Here is a 27,889-nt window from a genome sequence, read left to right on the forward strand (position 1 = left end):
AACATACTACTTCTGAAAGGGGTTCTTTACCATCCCCATCTTTTCCCTGAAGTAGTCAAGTTTTGACTTTCCAAGGGCCTTGGTGAGGATATCTGCCACTTGTTCCCCTGTGGGAGTGTAGCTCAACTGTACAGCTCCTCGTTGGACACAAACTCTGACAAAGTGACACCGAATATCAATATGCTTTGACCTATCATGAAATATTGGATTCTCAGAGAGTTTGATGCAACTTTGATTATCACACATGATCCTGGTTGCCTCCATATTTCTTCTGAATAGGTTTACTAGCAGTTTTATAAGCCATATGGCCTCACACGAAGTTGTGCTTGCGGCCATATATTTTGCCTAAGACGAGCTCAAAGCCACAGACTTTTGTTTCCCACTACACCAGGAGGTTATTCCTGATCCAATGTTGAAACAGTACCCAGAGGTACTTTTCCGATCCACTGAACTTCTTGCCCAATCTGCATCTGTAAATCCACTCAACCTGATATCCTTCCCCTTGTTGTATAAGAGCCCATAATCAATTGTTCCTTGTAAACACCTGAGAACGTGCTTGGCTGTTGCCCAGTGAACCCTCTTTGGTTCCACCATGAACTAACTGAGCTTGTTGACAGCGTAGCAAATATTTGGCCTGGTATTGACTAGATACATTAGTGACCCTATGAGTTGTCAGTATAGGGTGGGATCGACATCCTTGTCTTCTAATGCATCAATCTTCTTCTAGTTGGTGATCATTGGCGTAGCCATAGGTCTACAGTCTCCCATCCCAAACCTTTTCAGGATTTTTGTAGCATACCTTCCTTGCCCAAGGAAGATTTCTCCTTTCTGCTGCCAAACTTCCAACCCTAGGAAATAATGCATTCGTCCCAGATCCTTCATATCGAACTCTGCAACTAAATTCTTCTTGCAGTCTTCAATGAGTCTGGATGATCCTGTTAGGAAGAGATCATCCACATATAATACTAAGATAAGTGGCTCGCTCTCTACGACCAGATAGTAGAGATTCGGATCCCCGTCACTCTTGACAAACCCCATCTTCTACAAGTAGCCATCTATTTGACCTTACCACGCTCTTGGTGCTTGCTTCAGCCCATACAAGGCTTTCTTCAGCCTACATACAAGAGACTTCTTCTCATGAGTTTCAAAGCCCACTGGTTGTTCAATGTATACTTCTTCTATTACCCCGTTTAGAAATGTAGTCTTGACATCCATCTGATGGATCTCCCATCCCATCTCGGCTGCAAGAGATATCACGGTCCTAATAGATGTATACATGGCTACCGAGGCGAAGGTTTCCTCATAGTCAATCCCTTCCTTTTGAGCATACCCCTTAGCCACAAACCTGGCCCTGTATTTTTCAACACTGTCGTCCGCAACATATTTGATCTTGTAGATCCATCTTGAACCTACCACAGATCTGTCTTGAGGCCTTGACACCACCTCCAAAACATCATTTACCATTATGGAGTTATACTCCTCCACCATCGCATCTAGCCAGACCTGATGTTGAGCTGCCTCCTTGAAGCTGGCAGGCTCTCCATCCTGAGCTACTAATGCCTGATACATGTCTGGTTGTTTTCGCTCCCTTTTACTGTTCCTTGGCTCTCCGATGAAGTTCTCTGCATCACGCAGAATCTGACAAAGTTCGTTGTTGGTTCTTCCTCGGCCAACAAGTACTTTTGTTCGCTTCTCTTCCTCATCCTGAGAATCTTCCTGATCTAAGGAAGGATTATTCACTTTCGTTGGTTGAAAAGGCATGACCAACGGATCCTCTTTCGACTGCTCCTTGGAAGGCATTTCGCGAGATCTTCTAAAAGCTCTGTCCTCCATGAACTTTACATCTCGTCGTACTACTACCTTCCTACTCCCTAGAAGATAGTTCTCACTATATCCTGCCAAATACCCTTTTTCTGTAGTCTGATCCAGCTTCTTCCTCTTTTCTTCAGGTATGCGACAATATGCCAAACTCCCAAATATCCTAAAATGACTAACTTCAGGTGTCTTCCCAGTGAAGACTTTCTCTGGAGTGATCTTGCCCAATGCCCGATGAGGAGTCCTGTTCTGAACGTAGACAATTGTGTTGCATGCTTCTGCCCACAGGAATTTTGGCATATCTTGATCATACAGCATGGCCCTAGTTGCTTCTACAATAGTCATGTTTTTCCTTTCTGCCACCCCATTCTGCTCCGGATTGTAGGGAGTTGTCCACTCCCTTCTGATGCCCTCCTTAGCGCAATAATCAGTGAAGTCATTATCGACATATTCTCCACCATTATCTGAGCGCAAGATTTTTATTTTGTTACCTGTCAGATTCTCCACTAGAGTCTTGAACTCCTTGAATCAACAGAAAACCTCATCCTTGGTTTTCAGAAAATAGATCCAATTTTTCCTCAAGTGGTCATCAATGAAGGTAAGGAAATACTCGACACCGCTGAGAGCTTTGATGGACATAGGTCTGCAGATATCTGAGTGTATCAATCCTAGTACACTCTTGGCCCTAAGGTTGCTCCTAGGAAATGTCACCTTGGCATACTTTCCTAGAGCGCACCCCCTGCATACATCATCTCGTTCCGTACTCAGATCCAGAACTCCTATTACAGTGCTCCTGAGAATTCTAAGAGCTCCATGGTGCAAGTGACCCATCCTTCGGTGCCATAGTTCGTTCAAGTCTTTGTCCCCATGACTACCTATTAGTGCCATTGGAGATTCTAGTTGTAATCTGTACAACCGATTACTTTTGATCCCGATCTGCACTTTCTTTTTCCAACTCAGGTGTTTGATGTATACCTTTTCCTTGATGAAGTAAACATCATAGCCCTTGCCTTGTAGTTGTGACATGGAAAGTAATTTCATCCCCAATCTTGGCACATGCAGCACATTTGTGGCACAAAACCGCTCTCTCGATTCTGTCTGAGAAACTATGGTACCCTTTCCTACTGGAGTACACTTTGCCTTGTTCCCCATGGTGATCTAAAAGTTCATCTTCTCTTCTCGATATTCTGAGAAACACTCCTTGATTCCTATCATATGCCATGAGGCTCCACTGTCTATATACCATACTTTTGATGATGCAGCACTAGTCATGCACGCCACTTCTTCTTCCAACCTGGAAGCCAACATAGAGAAATCAAAATCTCTCTCTCTTATGCAATCTTCTGAAAATCTGCGTGAGTCCCCTGAGGTGGATGCCTCTGCATCGTGGTCTCGACCCATAACTGATTTTCCCTTTCTGTCTCTAATTACTTGCTCTGATACCATGTGAAAATTTTATCGCTGCAGCCATTGATTTACTTTTCCTACTTATTTCATCATAAGCTATTCATGAAATTACTTCAACAAACATTAAAATAAATATTGCTACAGATATCACACAGTAATACAGAAACAAACATATGCACACATTGAAACAGTTATTTTGGACTAATGTCCCCGGAAAAACCCAATGTGGGAAAGTCGGTGCAGCAAGGGAGGATTTTATTATTCAGCAATTTTCTTGTACAACAAGGTGCCAAACTGGCTTACCCACAAATAGACAAACTTCCAGCACTTTTCTAACCCAAGTGTAGGCCCTACTGACCTCTGCTACAGCCTGAAACCCTTTGTGTCAGCCTGAAACCCTCTGCGTCAGCCTACTGAGGCTCTGCGCAGCCTCTCTGGGCTTCTACGTCACTCCTCTAGCCTCTGCATGGATGACGCAGGCCCTTCTCGCTTTGCGCGGTCTCTGCTGCCTCTGCGTGGCTTCCTCTGGATCTGTGTCTGCCTCTTCTGCGCTGATCTCCCGTCTCTCTATTCCGTACTTGTTGCCTCCTGACTACTCTCCAGACCACTAGTTCAATTTCTCAGCAAACCCCGCTCCAGAAATTACACTGACTGGTCTCCCTCAGTATGTTCTCCAAGTGCCCCTCAAGCCTCCTCTTATACTTTTTCTGTTGACATCTCAACGACCGAGATTAAGTCCCTAATCAACGGCTAAGATTAGATCTGACTTGATCGATGTCTTTTGGACCATTCTAACACAGATTCATATTAATACACATTAATATTTTATTTTCCCTAAGTTTAGACTTAGGGACTCCATTAAAAATATTAATTATTTTAATATCTCCTGATCTGTTTAGAATTTGCCCAAACCCTTTCTGGGTATTGGAGATCTTATGTGCTCCAAACTCTCCACCACATTCCGTGGCTAGAGCACATCCGATGCTACCCCAAATCAACAGAAATCCATGGGCCTCCACAGCAGCAGACAACACTCCATGGATACCCGCAGCCATTCAGAGATTGATCGTGGTTCACTTATTGGATGAGGAAGATGCCCCTGATCCATCATGCCCCGCTGGCCCCAAATTTGCACCATACGTTTGACAGATAATCAATAAATTGCACAATGATGTGGCATCACCTACACCATCATCCTAGCCCTTGCAGACCATCTATTGGCATCTTCAATTTGTTTGGAAACCCATGAGGACACTTGCGTGCCCCCACATGTCATATGGAACACCACAGGTTATTACAAGGGGTCAACCCCTTGTCCATTGCTTTTGAGGGTCCTACTCTTCATTATGGCACCCATGGACCTCATTATGCCTTTTAGAGGGCCCTACGACATGCATGGATTATTATTTGACCTCTTGAGAGGCTTATTCTTTCTTTATGATCTAGTTTGGTGGGTTTGTCACCAAAAGATGGATTGTTAGAACATTATTTTTTGGCGCTTATGTAGGCCAAGGAGGCTAGTTCGACTCTTCATTAGTGTATAAATACAAGTGAAATGAGTTCATTTTCTCATCATCACTTTGAATTGGATCTCTTCTCTCTCTTAAGAATTTCGCACTTTTTCTTAATGGATGAATTGGAGCTTTATGGATGAATTTTGATGTGTGGATTCGGTCTATCTTGTCTTGGAGTTTCTCTATTGTTAAATTGTTGATGGTTGGATATACTTTATTACATGTAAGTACATGCTTTTAATGTTATTCTTGTTTTACTATGTCATATACATTGTACTGGGATTTCCGCTATTTTTAGGGCTAATTGGTACATAAATTGTGGAATTTTGTCTCTATATAGCATCTCTCAATGTATGGGCCATGTAATATGAATGAAATCACCTAGGGGTAATTCTCTCAACGAAATTATCTTGATAATCCATCACCTTTTGTTGAAATTTCCAAGTCTGATACATCAGAAATCCCTACTGCATTATCTAGTTTATTATCTCCTACTTGTTCTTTCAATTAACAAGTTATTTATCAATATAAATACTGAAATAAAAACAAATGCAACCTTCACACATATACAGATTAGCAACTGAAATAAATTGAGACAACACAAGGGACACCGTTATTTTTGGACAATCATCCCTGGAAAAACCCAATGTGGGAAAACCGATGCAGCAGATATGAGGGTTTTATTATTATTCAGTTTCTGAATACAACTAGGGTGCCAGAAATGGCTCACCCTTCAGAGATTTTCCTTGGCAGAAGTACCTTATTCCGGAGACAGATATTATGGTTGATCAACAACCAGATGATGATTCCCATGGTGACTTTGACTATTCCTCAGCTGGACAACGAAAGTTTCTCCAAGCTTCTCTCTGGAACTGCGTCACCATCCAAGGACTATGTCACCCTCTACAACTTTGTGTTTGCCTCTCAGCGATCAGTCTGCCCCACGAAAACACCACAGCGCAGCTCTTTCTGCCCACCGTCAGCTCTGCTAGCCTCTACATCTACCTGCGTCAGCTATGCATCAGCTTCTCGGCCTCTTGTGTCCTCAGCGTTGGCCCTCCAAGCCTCTGCTTCAACTCTGCGTCAGCTCTAGTTGTCTCTGCATCATCCCAGGTTGCCTTTGCGCTGTCTCTCCTGTACTCTCTCTGCCTCTCTACTATGTATTCCCGGCCTTCTGCCGAACTGCGCCTCACTGCAACAGATCACTAACTCGATTTCTCAGCAAACCCTACCCCAGAAAATTGAATTGACTGATCAACTTGGTGTATCTCCAACTGACCCTCAAGCCTCCTCTTATACTTTTCCTGTTGACGATTCAACAGCCGAGATTAAGTCCCTAATCAAGGACTAAGATTAGATCTGCTTTGATCCTCGTTATTTAGAACATTCTCACCCATATTATATTAATACACATTAATATTTTAATTTTCCTAAGTTTAGGCTTAGTAACTCCATTAAAAAGATTAATTATTTTATTATCTCTCCATCCGAGTGGAATTTCCCCAAACGATTTCTGGGTCTTGGAGATCTCATGTGCCTTAGCCTCTCCACCAATTTTCATGGCTAGAGCACATTCGATGCTACCAAAAATCAACACTCCCTCTTAGCGAGGAATGTGCTCTAGTAATGCTTCATCACAGAAACATCACAATGATCCTCTACACCAGTACCTGTGTTGATGCTTGGCCTACTGTCTCACATCCTCTACATTGTTGCTTCCTGTACTGCTACCCATGACACTGCCACTGCCACTGCTACATTTGTACTACAGCTCCCTCTCAACATGCTGCCCATGCTGCCCCTAGCACTGCCACTGCTAACTACTGCACTGCAACTCAGTTACCGAGAAGTAAGTAACGGACTTATCCTAACCATTGACATCCTGGTCAATCTGGAAGCCTCGTGACGTTCAAGTTGCCTGTGCTGCTATCCTATGCTCCCTCTGCTGCCATTGTGTTGCTGCAAACACCTCTGTGCTTCTCACACTGCTGCAACCTCTACTGCGCCACCTCAGATTTCTGCACTCTAGCCCTGCCTTGCTGCTCCACCACACTTTGCTCCACCCGACACCTGTCATCATGCTACTGTCGTTAAGGGCTCCCGTAGCCGGATGTGATCCAAGAGTTTGGGTACCTCAAGGATCATGCCCCTAGCATGTAGTCCTCCTGACTACAGCTCAATGTCTCCCCACCTCTTCTCTAGAGGTGCATGAGCACTCATGGCACAATCGTCATCAGTCTCGACATCCTTCTCCGCCTTAGCTAGAGCTGCCTTTGAATCGAAGGCTTCTAACTTACCTTTCTTCCTAGGGAACTGAGATGCATAATGTCCCAACTCCCCACAATTGAAGCACTTGACCTTGGTGATGTCCTTCTTCTTCCTCTTCCCTTGATGTCCCGCAGATGCTAGAGTTGCATCCTCCTCCTCCTCTTTCTTCATTTGAACTCCCTTAAAACTACTCCCCGCCTTGGTCATCCACCTGATCTCTTCCTGTCGAACAGCTGCCCACATCTCTTCCCAACTGGGGAGAGTCGCTCTGCCCAAAATGCTCTGGACAAATGTCTCCCAGTCCTCAAAGACTGCATTCAGAGTAGTCCTGACCATAAAATCTGGATCATATGTAGACCCCACGGAAGTAAGTTGGTCGCGAATTCCTTGCAACCTAAGGAGGAAGTGATCTATCTCCTCCCTTTTCTGCATCTGATATGACCTCAGTTGATTGTCTAATAGCATCTTCCGCTGCACGAAAGAGCCCTGGTATAAGGTGGTCAGGGTGTCCCACATCTCCTTAGTTGTGTTCTTCTCAACAATATGTGGTATGACATGATCTTTGACCCCGTCTAAGATCATGCACTTCGCCCTCACCATTGCATCTTCATACTTCTCATTCTCAGCTAGGTCAACTGGGATGGCCCCAGGCCACTACTTTCAAGGCAAAGTCCTTGATGCGATGTCGATCCAGGACTGCCAGAATCTTGGCCTTCCAGATGACAAAGTTGGAAGCCCCGTCCAACCTGTCCTGATCCCTCAGTCCGTTCACTGCCATTTCAGCTCCTCTTCTGGACTCCCTCTGAGTCTCGACTTCCCTCCTGGAAATCTCCCTCTAAGTCCTAATTTCCCTCCTAGAAATCCCTTGGCTAACTATCGAACCGCTCCTCTCCAATCCTCCTTGCAACTGAAACTCAGATCTGGATTCCTTGGCTAGAAATCCTTCGAGGTAGTGACTCCCTCGACCTAGGTTTTGTCTCCTTAGACACTGTTCTGTATCGACAGAGACAGCATCCCACCAACTCCTCAAATCACAATCTGCCTACAGCTCTTCAAGTCCCGACAACTAAAGAAACTGAGCCTTTCCAGCTCTGCGCAATCCCGACAAACGCTGAATCTGCCCCTCCAGCCAACTACGTCAATCCTACCTGGCTAAGCACGATGACATGGCTCTTCGTGAGCCTCTTCTGCCTCTCTCTGCCTCTATGCTAGCCGTTTCCTTGGCTCTGCATCACTGCTCTGCTGCTTCTGCTCAGGAACAGTGTTGTCTCTCAGGACAGCTGCTTCTGCTCAGGAACAGTGTTGTCTCTCAGGACAGCTGCTTCGGCTGCAAATTTCAGATTTCTGTTGGTGTCTTCAATCCTCCTGTGATCTGCAATGCTCTGATACCATGTTGAAATTTCTAAGTCTAACACATCAGAAATTCCTACTGCATTATCTAGTTTATTATCTCCTACTTGTTCTTTCAATTAACAAGTTATTTATCAATATAAATACTGAAATAAACACAAATGCAACCTTCACACATATATAGATCAGTAACTGAAATAAACTGAGACAACAAAAGGGACACCGTTATTTTTGGACAATCGTCACCTTTAAAAGTTAAAACACAATGCGGGAAAACCAGTGCAATAGATATGAGGGTTTTATTATTATGCAGTTTATGAATACAACTAGGGTGCCAGAAATAGCCCACCCTTCAGAGATTTTCTTTAGCAAAAGTACCTTACTCCAGAGAAAGATATTCCGGAGGGAAACACACTACAGCTAGCCTCTATCGCCAATTTGGCATTCATATTGCATGCGAGTGATATTTCTTTGTCAGGATGCGCAAGCAGGCTCGACCATAAGCCCACCACCCAATAAGCATCAAGGAAGGATCTGTCTGTCGCCGCGCTAACTCACCCGCCTACCTTAGTTCGATCAATAAGGCCAAGCAGGGGATTTCTCGCTCCTCGATCTCCCTAGGTCAATCGAGCAGGAAAGAAGTGAACGAGTGAGTCAGTCATCCTTCTTAACTCCCAACCCATAACCTTCTTATAGACCCATATTCTTATCTTCCCATCTTCTTATCTTCTTATCTCCCATATTCTTATCTTCTTCTTATCTTCCTATATTCTTATCTCCTTCTTATCTCTTTAAGGGCAGATTTATTCTCGCCAACCAAGATTGAAGCGGCGCGGGTTGGTGCATGAAAGGTGCCTTAATCACCTCTTTCGGTATTTCCTTCCTCGATCTGATGGTACGATCAAGAAAATCCTTCCTTCCCTTACCTTAGAGTGGGTAGGGCTAGACTTTCCAACAGCGGCACCAACGCAGTACATTGACTCACAAACCAATCACCAATTTCTTCTCTACTACCAGGCATTCATCATCCTTGGATGCTAGGAGAGCTTCCACTTCATCTCTAGTTTTGTCTCTGTCCTTAGTGGGCAAATTCAAAGGCTACCACGGATCACTCCCCAGGGGACCATCAGTCTAGGCCATTCTCAAGGAGACATTGGGAGACAGGCTCTTAGGGTGGACATTGCCATTCCTAGCTCCAAGGAAAAGGCTGAAGTGGACTATAGGCTAGTACATTGTGCATTTGGACTTAGCTGCCATGCCAGTCCTTTTTGAGAATCATGCATTCGCTGGATTGGTATTGAGCCTTTGCTCCTTTCTTTTCTACCTCGGTTTCATCCCCTTTGGGGGTTGGCCTCTTCGTGGGTCGACTGTAGGCTAGTACATTGTGCATCAGCAGCTGGATGATGATTCCGACAGTGACTTCGATTGTTCCTCAATTGGATAGCGAAATCTGCTCCAAGCTTCTCTCTGGAACTGCGCCACCCTACAAGAATTGCGTCACCCTCTACAGCGTTGTGTCTGCCTCTCAGCTCTCAATCTGTCCCACGAAAACACCACAACGCAATTGTTTTTGCCCAGCGTCAGCTTTGCTAGCCTCTGTGTCTGCCTGCGTCAGCTTCTCGGCCTCCTGCGTCCTTAGCGCTGGGCCTCCAAGCCTCTGCGTCAGCTCTGGCTATCTCTTATTGAAATTTCTAAGTCTAACACGTCAAAAACTCTTCCTACATTATCTGGTTTATTTCACCTACTTGTTTATTCCTTAACAAGTTATTTAACCATATAAATACTGAAAATAAACACAAATGCAGTCTCAACTCATACACAGATCATCAACTGAAATAACAGACAAACACACAAGGGACACTGTATTTTTGGACAATCGTCACTGAAAAAACCCAACTTGGGAAAACCGGTGCAGTAGTTCTGACGGTTTTTATTATTAAGCAGCTTTCTTGAGTACAACTAGGGTGCCAAACTGGCTCACCCAACAGAGATTTCTATCTAGAAGTAATACCTCTCTTCGGAAGCAAATATTCAGCAAGTCTGCTCCACGAAAATCCTTCCAACACTTCTCTGAGGCTCTACATCAGCCCTGTTGGCCTCTGCGTAGCTCTAGAACCCCCTGTGTCAGCCCTCTGCTCCTCTACGTCAGCTCTCTGGCCTTCTGCGTCACCCACGCAGGCCCTGCTAGCCTCTGCAAGTCTCTGTGGCCCTTTGCGTGGCTTCTGCTAGCTTTGCGTAGCCTCCTCAATCACTGTGTTGTCCCTCCGGCACTATCTCTGCCTCTCTGCTATGCACAAACTGCCCCTCGCTGCAACTCAGATCACTTGTTCGAATTTTCTCAGCAAACCCCACTCCAGAAAATCGAATTGACTGATCAATCTTGGTGTATCTCCAACTGACCCTCAAGCCTCATCTTATACTTTTTTTGTTTAGTCTTCAACGACCGAGATTAAGTCCCTAATCAATGGCTAATATTAGATTTGGCTTGATCCATGTCATTTAGAACATTCTCACCCAGTTCTATATTAATACCCATTAATATTTTAATTTTCCTAAGTTTAGACTTACAAACTCCATTAAAAATATTAATTATTTTAATATCTCTCTAACCGGGTGGAATTTCCCCAAACAATTTTTGGGTCTTGGAGATCTCATGTGCTTTAGCCTCTCCACCAATTTTCATGGCTAGAGCACATTCGATGCTACCACAAATCAACACTCCCTCTTAGCGAGGAATGTGCTCTAGTAATGCTCCACCACTGAACATCACACTGATCATCCAGCACTGGTACCTGTGTTGATGCTTGGCCTACTGCCCAACATCCACTGCACTGCTGCCTCCTGTATTGCTGCCCATGGCTCTGCCACTGCCACTGCTACATTTGTACTACAACTCCCTCTCAACATGTTGCATCGTGCTACCCACAGCACTACCACTACTCACTGTTGCACTGCAACTCAGTTACTGAGAAGTAAGTAACTGAACTACCCAACTTTGACATCCTTGTCAGTCTGGAAGCCCCCTGATGCTGAAGCTACCTTTGTTGTTATCCTGTGCTCCCTCTGCTGCCTCTGTGCTGTTGCAAACACCCATGTGCCTCTCGCACTGCTGCAACCACCTTTGTGCCTTCTTGCACCACTGCAACCATCTATGCGCCTCTCGCACTGCTGCAACCTCCATTGCGCTGCTATAGACCTCTGCACCCTAGCATTGCCTTGTCACTCCATCCGCATCTTGCTTCTACTAACATCCGTCATCCTGCTACTGTCATTTGGGGCTCCCATAGCCCGATGTGATCCAAGAGTTTGGGTACCCCAAGGATCCTGCCCCTACATCTTTTGTAGTACTGACTACAGCTTGATGTCTCCCCACATCTTCTCTAGAGGTGCATGAGCACTCATGGCACGTCATCCATCTCGACTTCTTTCTCCGCCTTAGCCGGAGCTGCCTTGGAGTCAGAAGCCTCTCCCTTATTCTTCTTCCTGGGACACTGGGTTGCATAATGACCCAGCTCCCCACAATGGAAGCACTTCACCTTGGAGATGTCCTTCTTCTTCCTCTTCCCCTGTTGTCCTGTAGATGCCAGAGCCGCATCCTCCTCCTCTTTCTTGATTCGACCTCCTTTGCTACTACTTCCTGCCTTGGTCAGCCGTCTGATCTCTTCTTGGCGAAGAGCTGCCCACATCTCTTCCCATCCTGGAAGAGTAGCTCTGCCCAAAATGCTTTGGACAAATGTCTCCCAATCCTCAGAGACTGCATTTAGGGCGGTCCTCACCATGAACTCTTGATCTGGCGTGGCCCCTATGGAAGTAAGTTGGTCCCAAATATCTTGCAACCTGTTGAGGAATAGATCTATATTCTCCCCCTTCTGCATCTGATACGACCACAGTTGATTCTCTAGTAGCATCTTCCTCTGCATGGAAGTGCCTTGATACAATTTCGTCAAGGTATCCCACATCTCCTTTGTCGTGTTCTTATCGGCAATATGTTGTACTACATGATCCTTGACCCCATCAAGGATTATGCACTTTGCCTTAGCCATTGCATCCTCATACCTTTCATTATCAGCTCGGTCGACTAGGATAGCCACGATTTTCAAGGCGAAGCCCTTGATGCGATATCTATCCAGAACAGATAGGATCCTGGCCTTCCAGACGACAAAGTTGGAGGCCCCATCCAACCTGTCCTGATCCCTCAGTCCGTTCATTGCCATCTCCGCTCTTCTACTGGACTCCCTCTGAGTCTTAACTTCCCTCCTGGAAGTTGTCTCCTAGACTCCCTCTGAGTCTCAATTTCCCTGCTGGAAATCTTCCTGCCAACTGTCGATCCGCTCCTTTCTGATCCTCTTTGCAACTGCAACTCGGATCTGGATTTCTTGGCTAGAAATCCCTCAAGGCAGCGGCTCCCTCTACCTTGGCTCTGTCTCGTTAGGTATTGTTTTGCTTCGACAGCAACAACACCCCATCAGCTTCCCAATCCACAATCTACCCAGAGCTCCCTAGGCCCCAGCGACTGAAGAAATTGAGCCTCTTAACTCTACCCAATCTCGGCAATGTTGAATTGCTCCTTTGGCCAATTGCGACAAGCCTACCTAACTGAGGAGGATGACGTGGCTCTTCGTAAGCCTCTTTTGCCTTTCTCTACCTCTGTGTTGGCCCTCTCTCTGGCTCGAAATGCTGACGTAGGCCCTCTGTGTCACTCCTATGTTGCCTTCTGCTTAGGAACAACTCTGTCTCTCGAGACAGTTGTTTCTGCAGCAAATTTTCTGATTTATCTGGTGCCTTAAGTTCTCCTGTGATCTACAACGCTCTGATACCATGTCGAGATTTCTAAGTGTAACACGTCAGAAATTCGTCCTGCATTATGTGGTTTATTTCACCTACTTGTTTATTCCTTAACAAGTTATTTAACCATATAAATACTTAAAATAAACACAAATGCAGTCTCAACTAATATACAGATCATTAACTGAAATAACAGACAAACACACAAGGGACACCGTTATTTTTGGACAATCGTCCCCGGAAAAAACCTACTTGGAAAAACCGGTGCAGCAATTCTGAGGGTATTTATTATTAAGCAACTTTCTTGAGTACAACTGCGGTGCCAAACTGGCTCATCCAACAGAGATTTTTATCTGCCAGTAATACCTCTTCTCGGAAGCAGATATTCAGCAAATCTGCTCCACGAAAATCCTTCCAACGCTTCTTTAAGACTCTATGTCAGCCCTACTGGCCTCTGCATAGCTTTGGAACCCCCTGCGTCAGCCCTCTACTCCTTGGTGTCAGCTCTCTGGCTTTCTGCGTCACCCACGCAGGCCCCGCTAGCCTCTACACAGTATCTCTGGCCCTCTGCGTGGCTCCTGCTAGCTCTGCGTAGCCTCCTCAATCACTAGGTTGTCCCTCTGGCACTATCTATGCCTCTCTGCTATGCACTCACTACCCCTCACTACAGCTCAGATCACTTGTTCGAATTTTCTCAGCAAACCTCGCTCCAAAAAATTGAACTGACTAATCAATCTTGGTGTATCTCCAACTGACCCTCAAGCCTCCTCTTATACTTTATTTGTTGAGTCTTCAACGACCGCAATTAAGTCCCTAATCAATAACTAAGATTAGATTTGGCTTGATCCATGTCATTTAGAACATTCTCACCCAGTTCTATATTAATACCCATTAATATTTTAATTTTCCTTAGTTTAGACTTACAAACTCCATTAAAAATATTAATTATTTTAATATCTCTCTAACCGGGTGGAATTTCCCCAAACCATTTCTGGGCCTTGGAGATCTCATGTGCTTTAGCCTCTCCACCAATCTTCATGGCTAGAGCACATCCGATGCTACCACAAATCAACATCTCTGCGTCAACCCAGGCTACCTCTGCATTGTCTCTCTTGTACTCTCTATGCCTCTTTGCTATGTATTCTCGGTCTTCTGCCGAACTGCCCCTCGCTGCAACAGATCACTAACTAGATTTCTTAGCAAAACCTGCCCCAAAAAATCGAATTGACTGATCAACTTGGTGTATCTCCAACTGACCCTCAAACCTCCTCTTATACTTTTCTTGTTGACGATTCAACAACCGAGATTAAGTCCCTAATCAACGGCTAAGATTAGATTTGGCTTGATCCTCATTATTTAGAACTTTTTCACCCATATTATATTAATACACATTAATATTTTAATTTTCCTAAGTTTAGACTTAGTAACCCCATTAAAAATATTAATTAATTTATTATCTCTCCATACGGGTGGAATTTCCCCAAACGATTTCTGGGTCTTGGAGATCTCATGTGCCTTAGCCTCTTCACCAATTTTCATGGCTAGAGCACCTCCGATGCTACCAAAAATCAACACCTTTTTCTCATCAAAGAATAAAAGCTGCAAGATTGCTTTTCTTTGACCTAAAGGGCTAGCGAAGTAGCCTTGAGGCCTCCTTGACTGGGAATCGAAGGTCCTCATTCATATTAATCATTGACTCCATTCTCCCAAGACTAAGGCACTGATCTTCCAAGAGGTGGTCACCAAAAATTATACCTTTTTCACCTTTTCCTAGGTCTAGCCAAATTGGATCACCTAGGGCATCATTTTCCCGATGAACTAGCCCTCCAAAAAGTTCGATCTCCTATCCCCTCTTGCGTTGGTGTCTCCTCAAGACGACCTCCAAATTTGAGGCCAGTCCGACGATGGAGTTGTGAGAAAAGCCAAGCCCTAGCTCTGAGATCAAACTTTACCCTAGCATCCCCAAAGGCTAGTGTCTCATAGGATCAATTCAACACCTTTAAGTGAAAATTCTTTCTTTGATCCTTTCCCCCAACCTTGTCTAGGATAAGAACACCATTGGTTTCCATATTCTTTCCTCCTACCCTAGACTGGGTCCACTTGGTCCCGTGTGGTCCCATTCCTTTGAAAAAATAATTCTTCAAGAACCATCCGGGATACCAATTTCAATAAGGATTTTAGGAATTTGGAAACTCTTTCACAAATCATATCCCTTAAACCTAACCCTTAAATCCTCTCACTCCTCTCCTAGAAGTCATTGTACCTTGCTTAGAAAGCAAGCAAGCTCTATCCTTCAACCTCTTCTGGAAAGGAATCATTTGGGTCACAATACATCCCTTCATTGATTTATCATTCATTGGTGACTCCATAATATACCAAGTCTCCTCCCATTAGTGAAAATCTGTAAATAGTAGGGAGCCTTAGTTGAGGTGATAGTGGGCTAAGTCTCCGTTTGTTGCCCTTGGTCTAGCATTTGCCCTTTAGGGATCCCCTTTAGGTCCCCTACTAGTTTGAGCGGTAATATGGACCCAGAGAGGAAAGATGAATAAATAGGGCATGTAATTTGCGAAGAGGAGTAAAAAATGTGGATGGGAAAACGGGACCATGCTACCAAAACCGGGGTTTCCCAAGTAGTTCCCATCCTAAAGCTGTAAGTCGGTAGAGGAGATCCCATGGGACTCAAGTTGAGGATTAACCCCCCAATTAAGGCAAGGGAACAAGACTATAGTCAAAACCCTTCCTCCTTCCAAGTCACCCAATAATCCATACCCAAGTGTGCCCAACAAAAACAAGCATAAGCACTTGATTGCACAATGAAAGACATACCTTTATGATTGGATGGCCCACCTTCAAACATATGATTTCGACAAATGGGCGAGGGGACATATGACTGGCTCAGGGAGCATAGACATCCGACACAATATCAACTACATTGATGGTTGTCAGGGGTTGTTGGCTACCAGCTGATGACAAATCTAGGAGAAAATTTCTCCTATGGGGTCACCCATCGATGGTGGGAAATAGGTTCAAGGAAGGAGTATGCAAGCAATTAAGGACGATATCCTCAAGAATAATGAGAAGCTAATAGAAATGTTGGCCTAGTTGAGTAGTGGTAAGATGATAGACTAGAGCCATCCTCGTCCTTCTAACAGAGACCTTAGAGGTGCACATGCTACGGGGGTGAAGCCATTTACACATTCTAGGGAAGGTCAGCCGAATTATGACACACAAAAGACGGTGGGAAAAATAACCCTCCCCATCTTTGATGGTTCAACTAGGAACTCTACCAGAGAGTGGGTGCAAAAACTAGACACATACCTCCAGCAAAACCCCATGAGAGAGGTGGATGCTATTAAGTATGCCACCTTACATTTGGATGGAGATGCACAGGAGTGGTGGTATCATGGGCTGATCACTTTGGGTCATGTAGGCATCACATCATACACAGAATTCGCAAAGATTCATAAAGAGATTCAACCGAAGGGACACCAGACCTCCTCAAAAGGAGTGGACAGGATGGGGACAATTAGATGGTGAGACCAGGAGGGACCCCCAGAGGGGGAAACTTTGCCTTATATGTCAGGAGTTGAGGGCCCCATGGCACAGGTACACTAAGGCAAGGCCCACTACACTAAAGTGTTCTCTGACAGAGAGCCTAAGGAGGAGGTTGAGCATGAGGCCAAAAACACTAGTGGTTGTGGGGCGCACTTAGATCTACTTGGCATGACTTAGGAGTCACCGCTATTGGAGAGCACATTGATGGCCCAGGTCGAGACATTGGTAGAGAAAGTAGGACATGTACCTGTGGGGCCATCCATCGATGAGGTGTCAATAGGAATTGTTACCATTCAAACTAGCAGGGGACCTAAAAGGGGCTCCTAAAGGGACAACTGCTAGGTCAAGGGCAACGACAGAGACTTAGCCCACTGACACCTCAGCTAAGACTCCCTACTCTTTACGAACTTTCACGGATGGCAGGAGACCTAATATATAGAAAGTCACTTGTGAAGGATGAATCAACAAATGGGTGAGAAGTGACCTTAATGACCCTTTTCCTAGAAGGAGGTTAAGAATGGAGCTTGCTTGCTCTTTAAGCAAGAAAAGATTTCTAGGAGAAGGAGGTGAAGGTTTAAGGGCTAGATTTAAGGAATATGCCTTGTAAAGGAGTTTCCCAATCCCTAAAATCCTATTGAACTCGACTTCCTAAATGATTTTTGAAGAATTAACTTTTCAAAGGAATTGGACCACATGGGACCAAGTGGACGCAGCGTAGGTTAAGGGGAAGGAGTTTAGTAACCAATGATGATCTTAACCCGGACAAAGAAGGGGAAAGGATCAAAATAAGAGTTTTCACTTCGAGGTGTCAAATTGATCCTATGAGGTACTAGCCTAGGAAACACCAGGGTAAAGTTTGATCTCAGAGCTAGGGCTTGGGATATCTCACACTCACACCGTCGAAATTTATTCAAATTTGGAGTAGATCTTGAGGACACACCAACGCAGTAGAGGCTAGGAGATCGAACTTTTTCTATGGCTACTTTGTCGAGAAAGTGATGCCCTAGGTGGCCCAGCGTGGCTAGACCTAGAAAAGAGGGAAAAGAGGTGATGAAGAAGGTTTTAAGGTGATCACCTTAAGGTGGATCAGTGCCTAATTCCTTTTGGGGATATGGAGTCAGGAAGAATTGTGAAGGATCACGTTTCTAACTCAGAGAGGCTCCAAGGGCAACTTCATCCAATGTTAGGGCAGAAAAGGAATGTGATCTTAAAGCGTTTATACTTCACTTGCAAATGAAGATGGCTTATCAAGATAAATTCGATCGATAGGAAAATTCATTCAACAAACATGGCCCATACATAGAGATATTCTATATAGAAACATAATTCCACAATGAAGCAGTAAATGCATGCAGCGATTAGCCCTAAAATAGCGAAAATCTCATGATCAAAGTATGTGACAAAGTAAAAGAAAATAGCATCAATATCGTACTTACATGTAAGAGAATATATCCAACCATCAATACATTTGCCAATAAAGAAGCTCCAAGACAAGAGAGTCCAATCCAAACATCAAAATTCGTCCATGCTCATATTTATCCTCCAAGAAAGAAATGCGAAATTCTCAAGAGAGAGAATGATCCTATCAAAGTGATGATACAAAATGAATTCATGTCTTCCCTATTTATACACTTATTAGGAGTTCGAATTACCTAATTTGAGCCTACATTAGCCCATCAACTAAAAATAACGTGCAAATGACTATATATTGGCGACAAGCCCACCAAACTAGCTCATAAACAAAATAACAAGCCTACCAAGAGGTCGAATTATCCATAATGCAATGAAGTCCATAAGTGCCAAAATGATGAATTGGACTTCCAAAAGTAATGGACAAGGGGTCAATAATAAACCTGTGGTGCTACCCATGGCTGTGAGGGCACACAAGTGACCTCATGGGACTCCAAGTAAGTCAAAGATGCCTGTAGACCATCTATAAGGGTTCAAATGATGGTGTAAGTGATGCCATATCAACATACAAGTCCCAAGTCATCTGCCAAGTGCATGGTACAACTATGGGGTTGGCTGGGCAAAAGTGAACCAGGTGCATCTTCCTTGTCCAATAGGTGAATCTCGAGCAATCTATGAACATGTTTGGGGATCCATGGGGTGTTTTATACTACTGTGGAGACCCATGGCTCTCAACACAGACCCTACATGTGCCAATGTAGCCCTCTTGAGGGTTAGGACTTTGTATAAGGAGACCAATCCCAATATGGAGACCATCTGCGCTCCTGCATAAGATCTAATGCGTCAGCGAGCCTTCCAATACAACAAGTCATCAAGGGAAATCGAGTAAATGAGCTTACAAATCATGGACAACAGGTGGGGACTTCATAATGGCATGCCCTTCCATAATGGGCTTTGGCATGTGCTAACGTCTCCAAGCTCCAAATGAGGCTAACCAAGTATCCCATTAAGTGGTTTCTACTTCTAAAGGAGATAATATGTCCAAGGTACATCCTTTAAAAGGTGGTGTCATTTGGTAAAGAGATGAATGGAGTAGGGAATGAAAAGGGGCAGCCATGCACCACATGCTGGGGTACAAGGGTAGCTAGAAAAAGGGAATCCCACACTTGGGTATATAATGTATAGGAGGGAGAAATCGTGGTATATGAGATGCCCCGGCCTTGATTTTTCCACCCTTCTTTATATGACTTTTGCCTTTTATGTTTCTTTAATTAACTGCTCGAGGCTCAAGGGGCTAGAGCATGATGTGTGACATATAGCAGTGGATATCCCTTTTAAGGTATAGCGGTTCATTGCCCACCAGGGGTTGGGACAATCATGGGTTCCTAAATAATAAAGGAAGCTCATCTAGGGCCTGCAGGAACTAGGGTGATGGTTATGATGATGGGGTAGAGCTCATGTATTGCCTTTTGCCCATGTGCTAAATGTGTTTGCCTCGACTATCTTTTGCATTTTGTGATACATTTTCCTGTTGAATGTGGCCAATTATCCTTTTTCTTTTATTTTCAGCTGCATCACCCACCGGGGCATCATTCTAGGCCTGACCCAAGGTGTGGACAAGGGGAAGGGGAAAGCCAACCTTATGTGGACCCAGTGGAGGAATGTGGACCCAAGTGGGAGAGATGATAAATGGGGTTATAATGAGTGGAAAGGGGGCAATATATGTAGATGAGGGAGTGGGACCATGCAACCAAAATCAGGGTTTCCCATGAAGTACCATCCCTAAAGCCAAAGGGTCAGTAAAAGAGATCCCACGAGACTAGAATCCAAGGTTAACATCCTAAAAGGGGTCTAGGGGACAAGAGCACTGACCTAGCCCATTCTTTGCGTCGATTCCCCCCATTAATCCATGCCCAGAAGTATCCATGATAGCAAACTACAATACTCAATCACCAAATGACAAGGCATACCTTTAGGTTCAAGAGGCCCACCTTCAAACATAAGATCATGGAAGATGGATGAGGGACCACATGGCTAGCTTAAGTGGCAGATAAATGGCACAACAAGCTAGTTGGTGGCTGCAAGGGGTTGTTGGCTACCGGCTAAGGACCATTTTCGAGAAAACAAATTCTCCTAGGGATATCACCCACAAAATGGTGGGTAACAGGCACAAAGGTATCCCGAGCGATGACAGAGTTTTCAAACGGTAATCGCCAACACTATATTCAATAGCTTAAGGCCAACCTTTTAGTGATGAAGAAGCAAGCCAAAATAGTCTCGGAAACCTTATTACAGTAGAGTGATGAACTAGACAACATGAGAGCGGTTCGTGCCAAGTCAATGGCCAAGCTTACTCGTGTTGGGGAACAGTTGAAATCCCTAATGATGTAGCGAGAGGAGTATATGTCAAAGTGTCACAACAACCCTCTTCAGGTATACATAAACGAGACTTGCAGGTTACTTCTGCACATTGGAGAGAGAGGCAGAGTTACCTAGACAAATTTTATATGTTGACCAGGGCAGTGAGACATGGCGACATGAGTTGCGTGGGGCATAGCATTCGTATGGTGGAGTTATTACGTGTATGGGTGTCCTTGCATTCGATCCTTCTCACAGGGTTGGGTGGCGAGATGTATCGAGTTGATACCTGGTGGAGTGGGCTAAGTGTCTGGATATATCCATGGTCAGGGACATAGTTCAACAGGGGTTGTGGGTTACGGTCCAGAGGAGATCGAGGGTCAGACTATTGTTGGGATCCAGGTGGGATTCTCCATCATATCATGGATTTGGTAAATGATGGTGTTAGCAAAGTGGTGGATCTGGTGACGGAGCGCTCACACACTTTCATATCTCCATCAAAGTCCTGGACAACACTAGTGACAGGTGGGATTGACAAGGGAGTAGGAAACTCTGTGAGTTGTCCTAGCATGTTGACCATGCATGGGGTCACGGGATGATTAGCGTACTCAGGCAAGAGCTTGCTGAAGGAGGTGGCATTGGAGGAGCTTGAGTTTTTCCCAATTTTGATGATATTAATAAAAAAGGGCAAATATTATTTTATTAAAAAAGGGCGACAAATATTATTTTATTAGAAAAGGGTGGCAAAATGTCACTTAGTGGAAAGTGGCCCCCACCAACAAAATATTATCAAAAAGGAGACTAGAAGCGTGGGGAGTCCTTAACATCTTATAAAAGGAGGTTGGGTATCATATTGCTATTCATTCTATTTTATCAATTTTCATTATTATTGAAGAAAAACTCAAGCGAGTTTCAGATCGAGGGTTTCAAGTGAAATCCTCACCCTAGTTTTGGTGGATCTCATTACCACCCTAGCTAACCTCTTCCAAATTCGTTGGACTCTCTTGGCACCCTAGTTGGAAATTTTCATTGAAGGGTTTATTGCTAATCTTTTGGAGAAGTTTGGAAAAAAATAATTTTGCAGGAGAATACAGTTCCAGGGATCAAACCACATCAAAGAAGGCCCAAATTCTACCTCCAGCTGTTGGGTCAAATTATTTATCTTGCCAATCAGATCAGAGACCAAGTTATTTTCCTTGCTTTCATTCATTCCAATTAAAGGAGAAACTGTGCATGCATTTCCATATTTCAAATGGTCAAGAGGAGGGCCGAATTCTGTGTCAAAGGACTGAGTTGGTTGGGGCCGAGTTGGATTGTTGCAACAGTAATTAAGAGGGCCGAATTTCTCTGTCACATAGGCCCAAATTGACAATTTTCTGAGGCATTTGTGGACTCTTTTGGCACACCGAAATCATCACTCAGGAATTTTGAAACAAGGCCGAATTGTTCAAGACTTTTGCTCAGCCCAGGTTATGATATATTGCTCCAGATTTGATGCGTAAAAAAGGGAAGGATTGGGCACCTGTTTAATGGCCTTTCAACCAGGGTTTGGATCAGCTAGCAGAGGCCCAAGTTTCACCTTAGTGGAGGCTGAAATTCTAGTCACATTGTCTATCTTTTCCCTAGCAGAGGTCGAGCTCCTATTTTCTGAGGTTATTCATCCCAATGGCTGTGTAATATTTTCTAAAGTCAACAAAAGCAGATTAACTCCTTTCCAGTCTACAAGAGCAGATTAACTCTCATTTCTGTTGTGGTTACCGTGGGAGGAATATCAGTCTTTTTGTTGGTCAAACTATCACAAGAGGAATGTGAAAGGGGTTTATATATATCAGTTTTGGAGCTGCTCAAATTTTCCGGTCTGCTGAGCATGTTTTACAGCTTGATACGTGGCTATAACAGAGGTCTCGAAGTGGCAAAAAGGAGCTGAACTTTGCCTGAGGAAACAACACTGTATATACCAGGTTTCCCTCCGTGTTTATTAATTGTATCACAATACCAGAATTATACATGTCCTGTATGTTTCCAAATGATAAAAAATGCTTCTTGTTTCAGTGATTTGAAATCTTTCTGAGCATTAAATATATTTCTAGTTGCTGGTCTCAATTCTGGGCGTATAATTTGGCCATTGTGTGGATTTGTATAAACAAACTTTAAAAACTACACCTACAACAGTCACTCTTCAAACTGTTTGACAAAAGACTTTACTGAAAAATTACACAAAACTCAGAAAATACAGTGAAAACATTGAGTCATTTCCAAGAAGGAATATTACAAATGGGGACCTGGACTATGGTGACAGTGGGCCCTTGTCCTACGTGTGCTGACTTTAGCAGGTTGCAAGGATCTTTGGAAACTCTGCTTATAGGAGTGGTAACAGTACCCAACTTGAAGCTTTGCGAAAAATAAAATGTGTTTTTTCAATTTTATTGGTCACCTTAAGTGACATATCATCATGGGCATTTGAAGTTTGAACTAAGCTAGTGTCAAGGATGTGAAACAAGCATCCCCAACATCAGGGGCAGCATGGGCCATGGGAAGCATACACTCTCATCCACCTATTGTAGGAAATACAGGGAATGCCTCATATAGGGGATTTGCCTGTTTGTGTTTCAAATTGAATAATTGAAAGTAACAATGTGTTCATTTATGAATATTTCATGATTCATAAATAGAGAAATTAGTAGTTTCTTTTTCATTATTTCTAGAGTGTCCCCTATGTCCTATACCCTGTCATCCCCTATGCCATTCCCTGAAATTTGGGAGGTCTCCCAGTCATCCTTGAAACACGTCCTTCCATCCCCATCTAATCCTGTCCCCTGTCCTTAGGCGCATACAGTATTTCAACTTAGTAGCATTCATGAGATTGAATAAAGAAACATTCTACAAATATAATCATATTTTGACCATCAAAATGAAACCGACTAAGCAAACCTCATAGTATTTAAAAATGAACATAACAAAGAGTATTTTAATGTAGCAAAACTTATATGGAAATCATAGGCACACCTTAAGACTGTGAAGTACAGCAGAGCCAAAGAAAAACCTGCAAGTGCTACATCTTGCTGCATGTATACCAACCATCCTTCTATAGTAGGAGTATGCAAGAAACTTTGTAGTATTTTTCTGCTCCAACTTGTCATTTCATGTTTCTTCTTGATTGAAGCATTTCCTTCTATAGCACTGAAATGAACAGTGCTCATATCCTTGTTTGGGTGATCATGTGATTCACTGGAAGATGTTTCTTCAGGTTTTTTGCATTTCCTGCTCTTTAAGTTCAAAGAGGGAACAGCATAATATACTGAAGATAGAAGCCAATATTCCAGTCCAACAGACAATATATTCCAAAGAACTATAACAATTGCAGATGCCAACACAGATACATAACTCATAATAAAACCGACAGCAACAGGTGCCAACAATTTGCAGCTGAGATCAATTCGCCGTGTGACGGAATTCATTTGTGTAAGAAGGCCAGGTGGCTGACTTTCAGATATCACAACAATCCTGCAATTTAATAACCCAGAAACCAGAGTCAGATATACCAGTAACATTACATATTTGTAGCCTTGTACTTACTGAGAAAATTCAGATATACTATGCAATCAAGGAAAAGCAGCAAGCAGCATCCTATGTAACAACCATATTGGCAAGGCATATTTTGTGCTTAATGATTCTTTCTTTATTGCTTTACTTGTTCTCTTCTTTAAGACCATAGGTTCTATCGTGAAACGGACAAGATAGTTGATACCAAAGACACTAGCGAGTAGATTTTTAGATATTTACGTTCATTTTTTATTGTCCAGAAAGTTGATATAAAGCAGTGATTTTCCAAAAATTTATAGTCTTCATTTCCACCAGCCTCATTGTTCAACTTGACAATAAGTCTGTTAATAATCATAATGCACAGCAGTGGGATCAATATTTCGTTGATTAATAGCCATAGATGGTTTTTAAACGAATTCTTGAAGCACGGGCAGTCAACATGGAGATTTTACCAGACCAACCAAATTGTGAATCATAGGTAAGGGGCTTCACATATGAATGCAGACGTTATTGTAAGTAGATCTTGATTATAGTAACCATAGACAGTTATGCACGTTAGTTTCATCCTTTCAGGGGAGGGAGTGCCTTTAAGCTGTACTACCTCTTGAAAAGGGGGAATGAGGTAATTCTGTATAAACAATAAATTGTATTCCTATCCTGACTACTGGTTTAAAGAATATTTATTGTCAAAATAAGATAAATAACAAATGAATATTGCACTATAATTGAATGCCAACCCTGGGCAGAAGGGGTTAACTGGCTACTATTATTAGTTCCAACTAATATGCAAGGAAAGATGCTTCTTTGGCTTTTGCTTCTGTTTTTTATTCCTAAAATAGAGAAACTTTACATATTTAATCATCAAATAGCCCATGAACAAAAAAATTGTAAGTCGTGAAAAAAAGCATAAAAATGAGAACAAATACAATAAATCTCAAAATCCATGACTTTCAAAGAGGAATAAAGTGCTCTTCATAGTGAATATGCCCAAGTGGGTGCATATTGACACCACCGTAATCATGGCAAAAATATGCCTGCAACATTCAGAATATATAGTTCATGGTGATTTAGTACCTCACATGAATGAATCAACCACTCTTCATGTTGACCAGGCATGGCCAAGTGGGTGCAAATTGACAGCAAATCAAGTGTGGCACTAATATGCCTGCAACATAAAGTTGTGATAAATAGATAATGATGATTTGTTACCCTACATGAATGGTCCTGTGGAACAATGAGAAGGTGGTATAAATGTGCCTTAAACCTAGGGGAAGAGATTATGTAAAATGGAATAAAACAATGAAACGGTAGAAGTAAGGGCCAAGTTTTTTTTGTGGGGACAAAATTCTCAAAGGCTTTTTTTAGGCACTCTTACATTTATTTTCTCGGTGACTTATTACTGGGGATCCAAAATATAACTTATTGGCAATGTCAGGGAAAATATTGGAAATTATTAGAAAATATCATGAAACTTAAAAAATACGAAAATTAATCATTATTTTCAATTTTTTAAATATCTAAAGCAACAAGAACATCAAACAAATGTAATATACAACGTTGATACTTAGTACCTGTCTTTTATGCAAAAAGTAATTGATAGCAGAAGTTATTGTAACTAGTATACAAAGAACACTACTACTATTATATAAAAATTTGTCTATATTTATAGCATTTTTTAACATATTTTAATAGGTAAATTACTGAGTAGCAAAGCTACTTTTATACTTACTATGTTAAATGGAAGAGAGGCCAAACAACTTTTATATTGATTTTATAGATAAAACTATTATTACAGATGAATTTGTTTTGTAAAGAAAATATTAAAATCTATAAATTATAAATAAATTAAATTGAAATAGTAGAACATTTTCAAATTAATTTTATAACCATGAATATTATAATGAAATTTATTTAAAATATATCATACTCTATTTTTTTTAAGATTTCAAATATAATTTTTACACTTAAAAAGCATGAAGTGGAAGTTGACTATTTAAACTTGTCAATTATTTTATTATGAAATTTAAAAATTGTTTCATTATAAAACTTAATGTATAATTTATTTAAACTTATCAATTATTTTATTATGAAAATTTATTATGAAAATTAAAATTGTTTTAATATGAAATTTATCTAATGTATAATTTAATTAATTTTTAAAAAATATGAAAAGACTTATAATATAATTTTATATACATTTCTCATTCAATTTTAAAATTTAATACTTAAAAAAACAAAGCTAAAATAATAAACTCAAATTTAAAAATATAAACATAGTTATATTGTATAAATTCTCTCTATGCGATGTGTCATTATTATAATAAACTAGCCAACTTACAATTAGACAATCATGGTTTACAATTATCAACTAATTCCAACCGACTCTCGCAAATATTGCAAATATTTGGTTATTGTGAGTCAAATTCAAAACCGTAAATAAGGAAAGCGTGAGAACGGTTATACAATTTTTTTAAAATATCACATAGATAAAACAAAATTTAACTTATAATTAAAAATAAATTATTTACAAATGGAAAATTTATTTATAATTATTGATTATTATAATAATAGAATATTATTATTATTAAAAATAAAAATAATGTAAAATAGTTTTAGTAGGTATAGTCTAATTTATAAGTGAAACAGTTTTTCACCTAGAGATATAATTTCAAGTAAAATTGTGAATTTTTGTCCTTAAAGAAATCAAATTAAAATTTTTAAAAATGATTTTGATTAAAATTAACCAAAAAATACCCTAAAAATACCATTTTATCTATAAGTTTCACTAGACTATTTTAATATATTTATTTTGAAAATATTATAATATAAATAGTAATAATTTATTATTCAATGAAATAAATTGATTCACTAATTTAATTGTTATGTAATAGGATGATACTTTAATGATGTTATTGAGATACTCACTATGTAAATCAATAAAATATCTTATTCATAAAATTAAATGATATGTTAATTAAACTTTTGAATTTTTAAATTTATATATATTTAGTTGGTTTGTATATAATGAAATGAAATGAAATGATATTTTAAGGTTCATGAGACTAAAAATAGTCTATGAGACCATTAGATTTTCACTTTTTGAAATTCAATCCTTTTCTGATTCAAATTGATGATGAGATAGCCTAATCTTCCGACAATCCCCTCACTAAAAAGATAATGCCAAGAAACTGATGCTAACATGTTCTTGTAACTTTCTCTGATGTCTTTGAATGCCTCACATTCCAAAATGAAATGTTTTTCCGATTCCACAGCCCCAGACATGCAAAATGTACACACCCATTCTTCCCAAGCTTCTTTAGACCTTTTCCACCGTTCTGTTTCACACCGAAGTTGATGCGAGTTGGTCTTTAATTCAGTAATAAGAACCTTTTCCCTCCACAAAATGTTAGCTCCAATGAACTCTTTTTGTTGTAGATCACACGTAGGGTTGAATTCCTCAATGTAATATTTCTTCTTTCTACCCAACTCTTTTCCCCATACCTTTTTACGAAACTTATCCATAACAAAATCCTTTAGCTCCTTGCTATTTGTGGGACAGGCATTGAGGTAGATATTCCATTTTTGCATCCATTTGTAGTTTTGTTTCATCCATGTTTTCTTTCTTTCGCTCATGCCTTCATTAAAGATAACATTAAGCCATCTACCTACTCTCATTTGCTCAATTCTTTTTAGATCTCTTATGAGCCGCACCATAGCAATTGCTTCAATGGGAGTTGCTCCTATTTCACTCAACATTATCTCATAAGGTATTGAACTTTTTATTTTGAACTTGCTCATGATCAAGCATTTTTGGATTTTCTCAATTTGTTTCCATTTTGAGACAGGGGTGTTGCTAGCCCACAATTCACACCCATATAGCATCA

The 27,889-nt window shown here is 41.7% G+C and overlaps 1 protein-coding gene across 4 annotated transcripts in view; it reads right to left on the reverse strand.

The window, feature by feature from the left end:
* Positions 1–27,889, reverse strand: part of LOC149161369 (solute carrier family 40 member 1-like) — a 380,866-nt gene that overhangs the window by 317,971 nt on the left and 35,006 nt on the right. For all 4 annotated transcript variants that reach the window (XM_089436970.1, XM_089436971.1, XM_089436969.1 and 1 more), the window contains one exon: positions 23,469–23,966. In XM_089436970.1, coding sequence (XP_089293096.1) covers positions 23,469–23,966 — 498 coding nt within the window. The remainder of the gene's footprint in view (positions 1–23,468; positions 23,967–27,889) is intronic.

This window comes from Pinus tabuliformis, chromosome 5_2, assembly GCF_031772625.1.
Source record: "Pinus tabuliformis cultivar Carrire ecotype Pingquan chromosome 5_2, CPIR1, whole genome shotgun sequence".
Lineage (NCBI taxonomy): Eukaryota > Viridiplantae > Streptophyta > Pinopsida > Pinales > Pinaceae > Pinus > Pinus tabuliformis.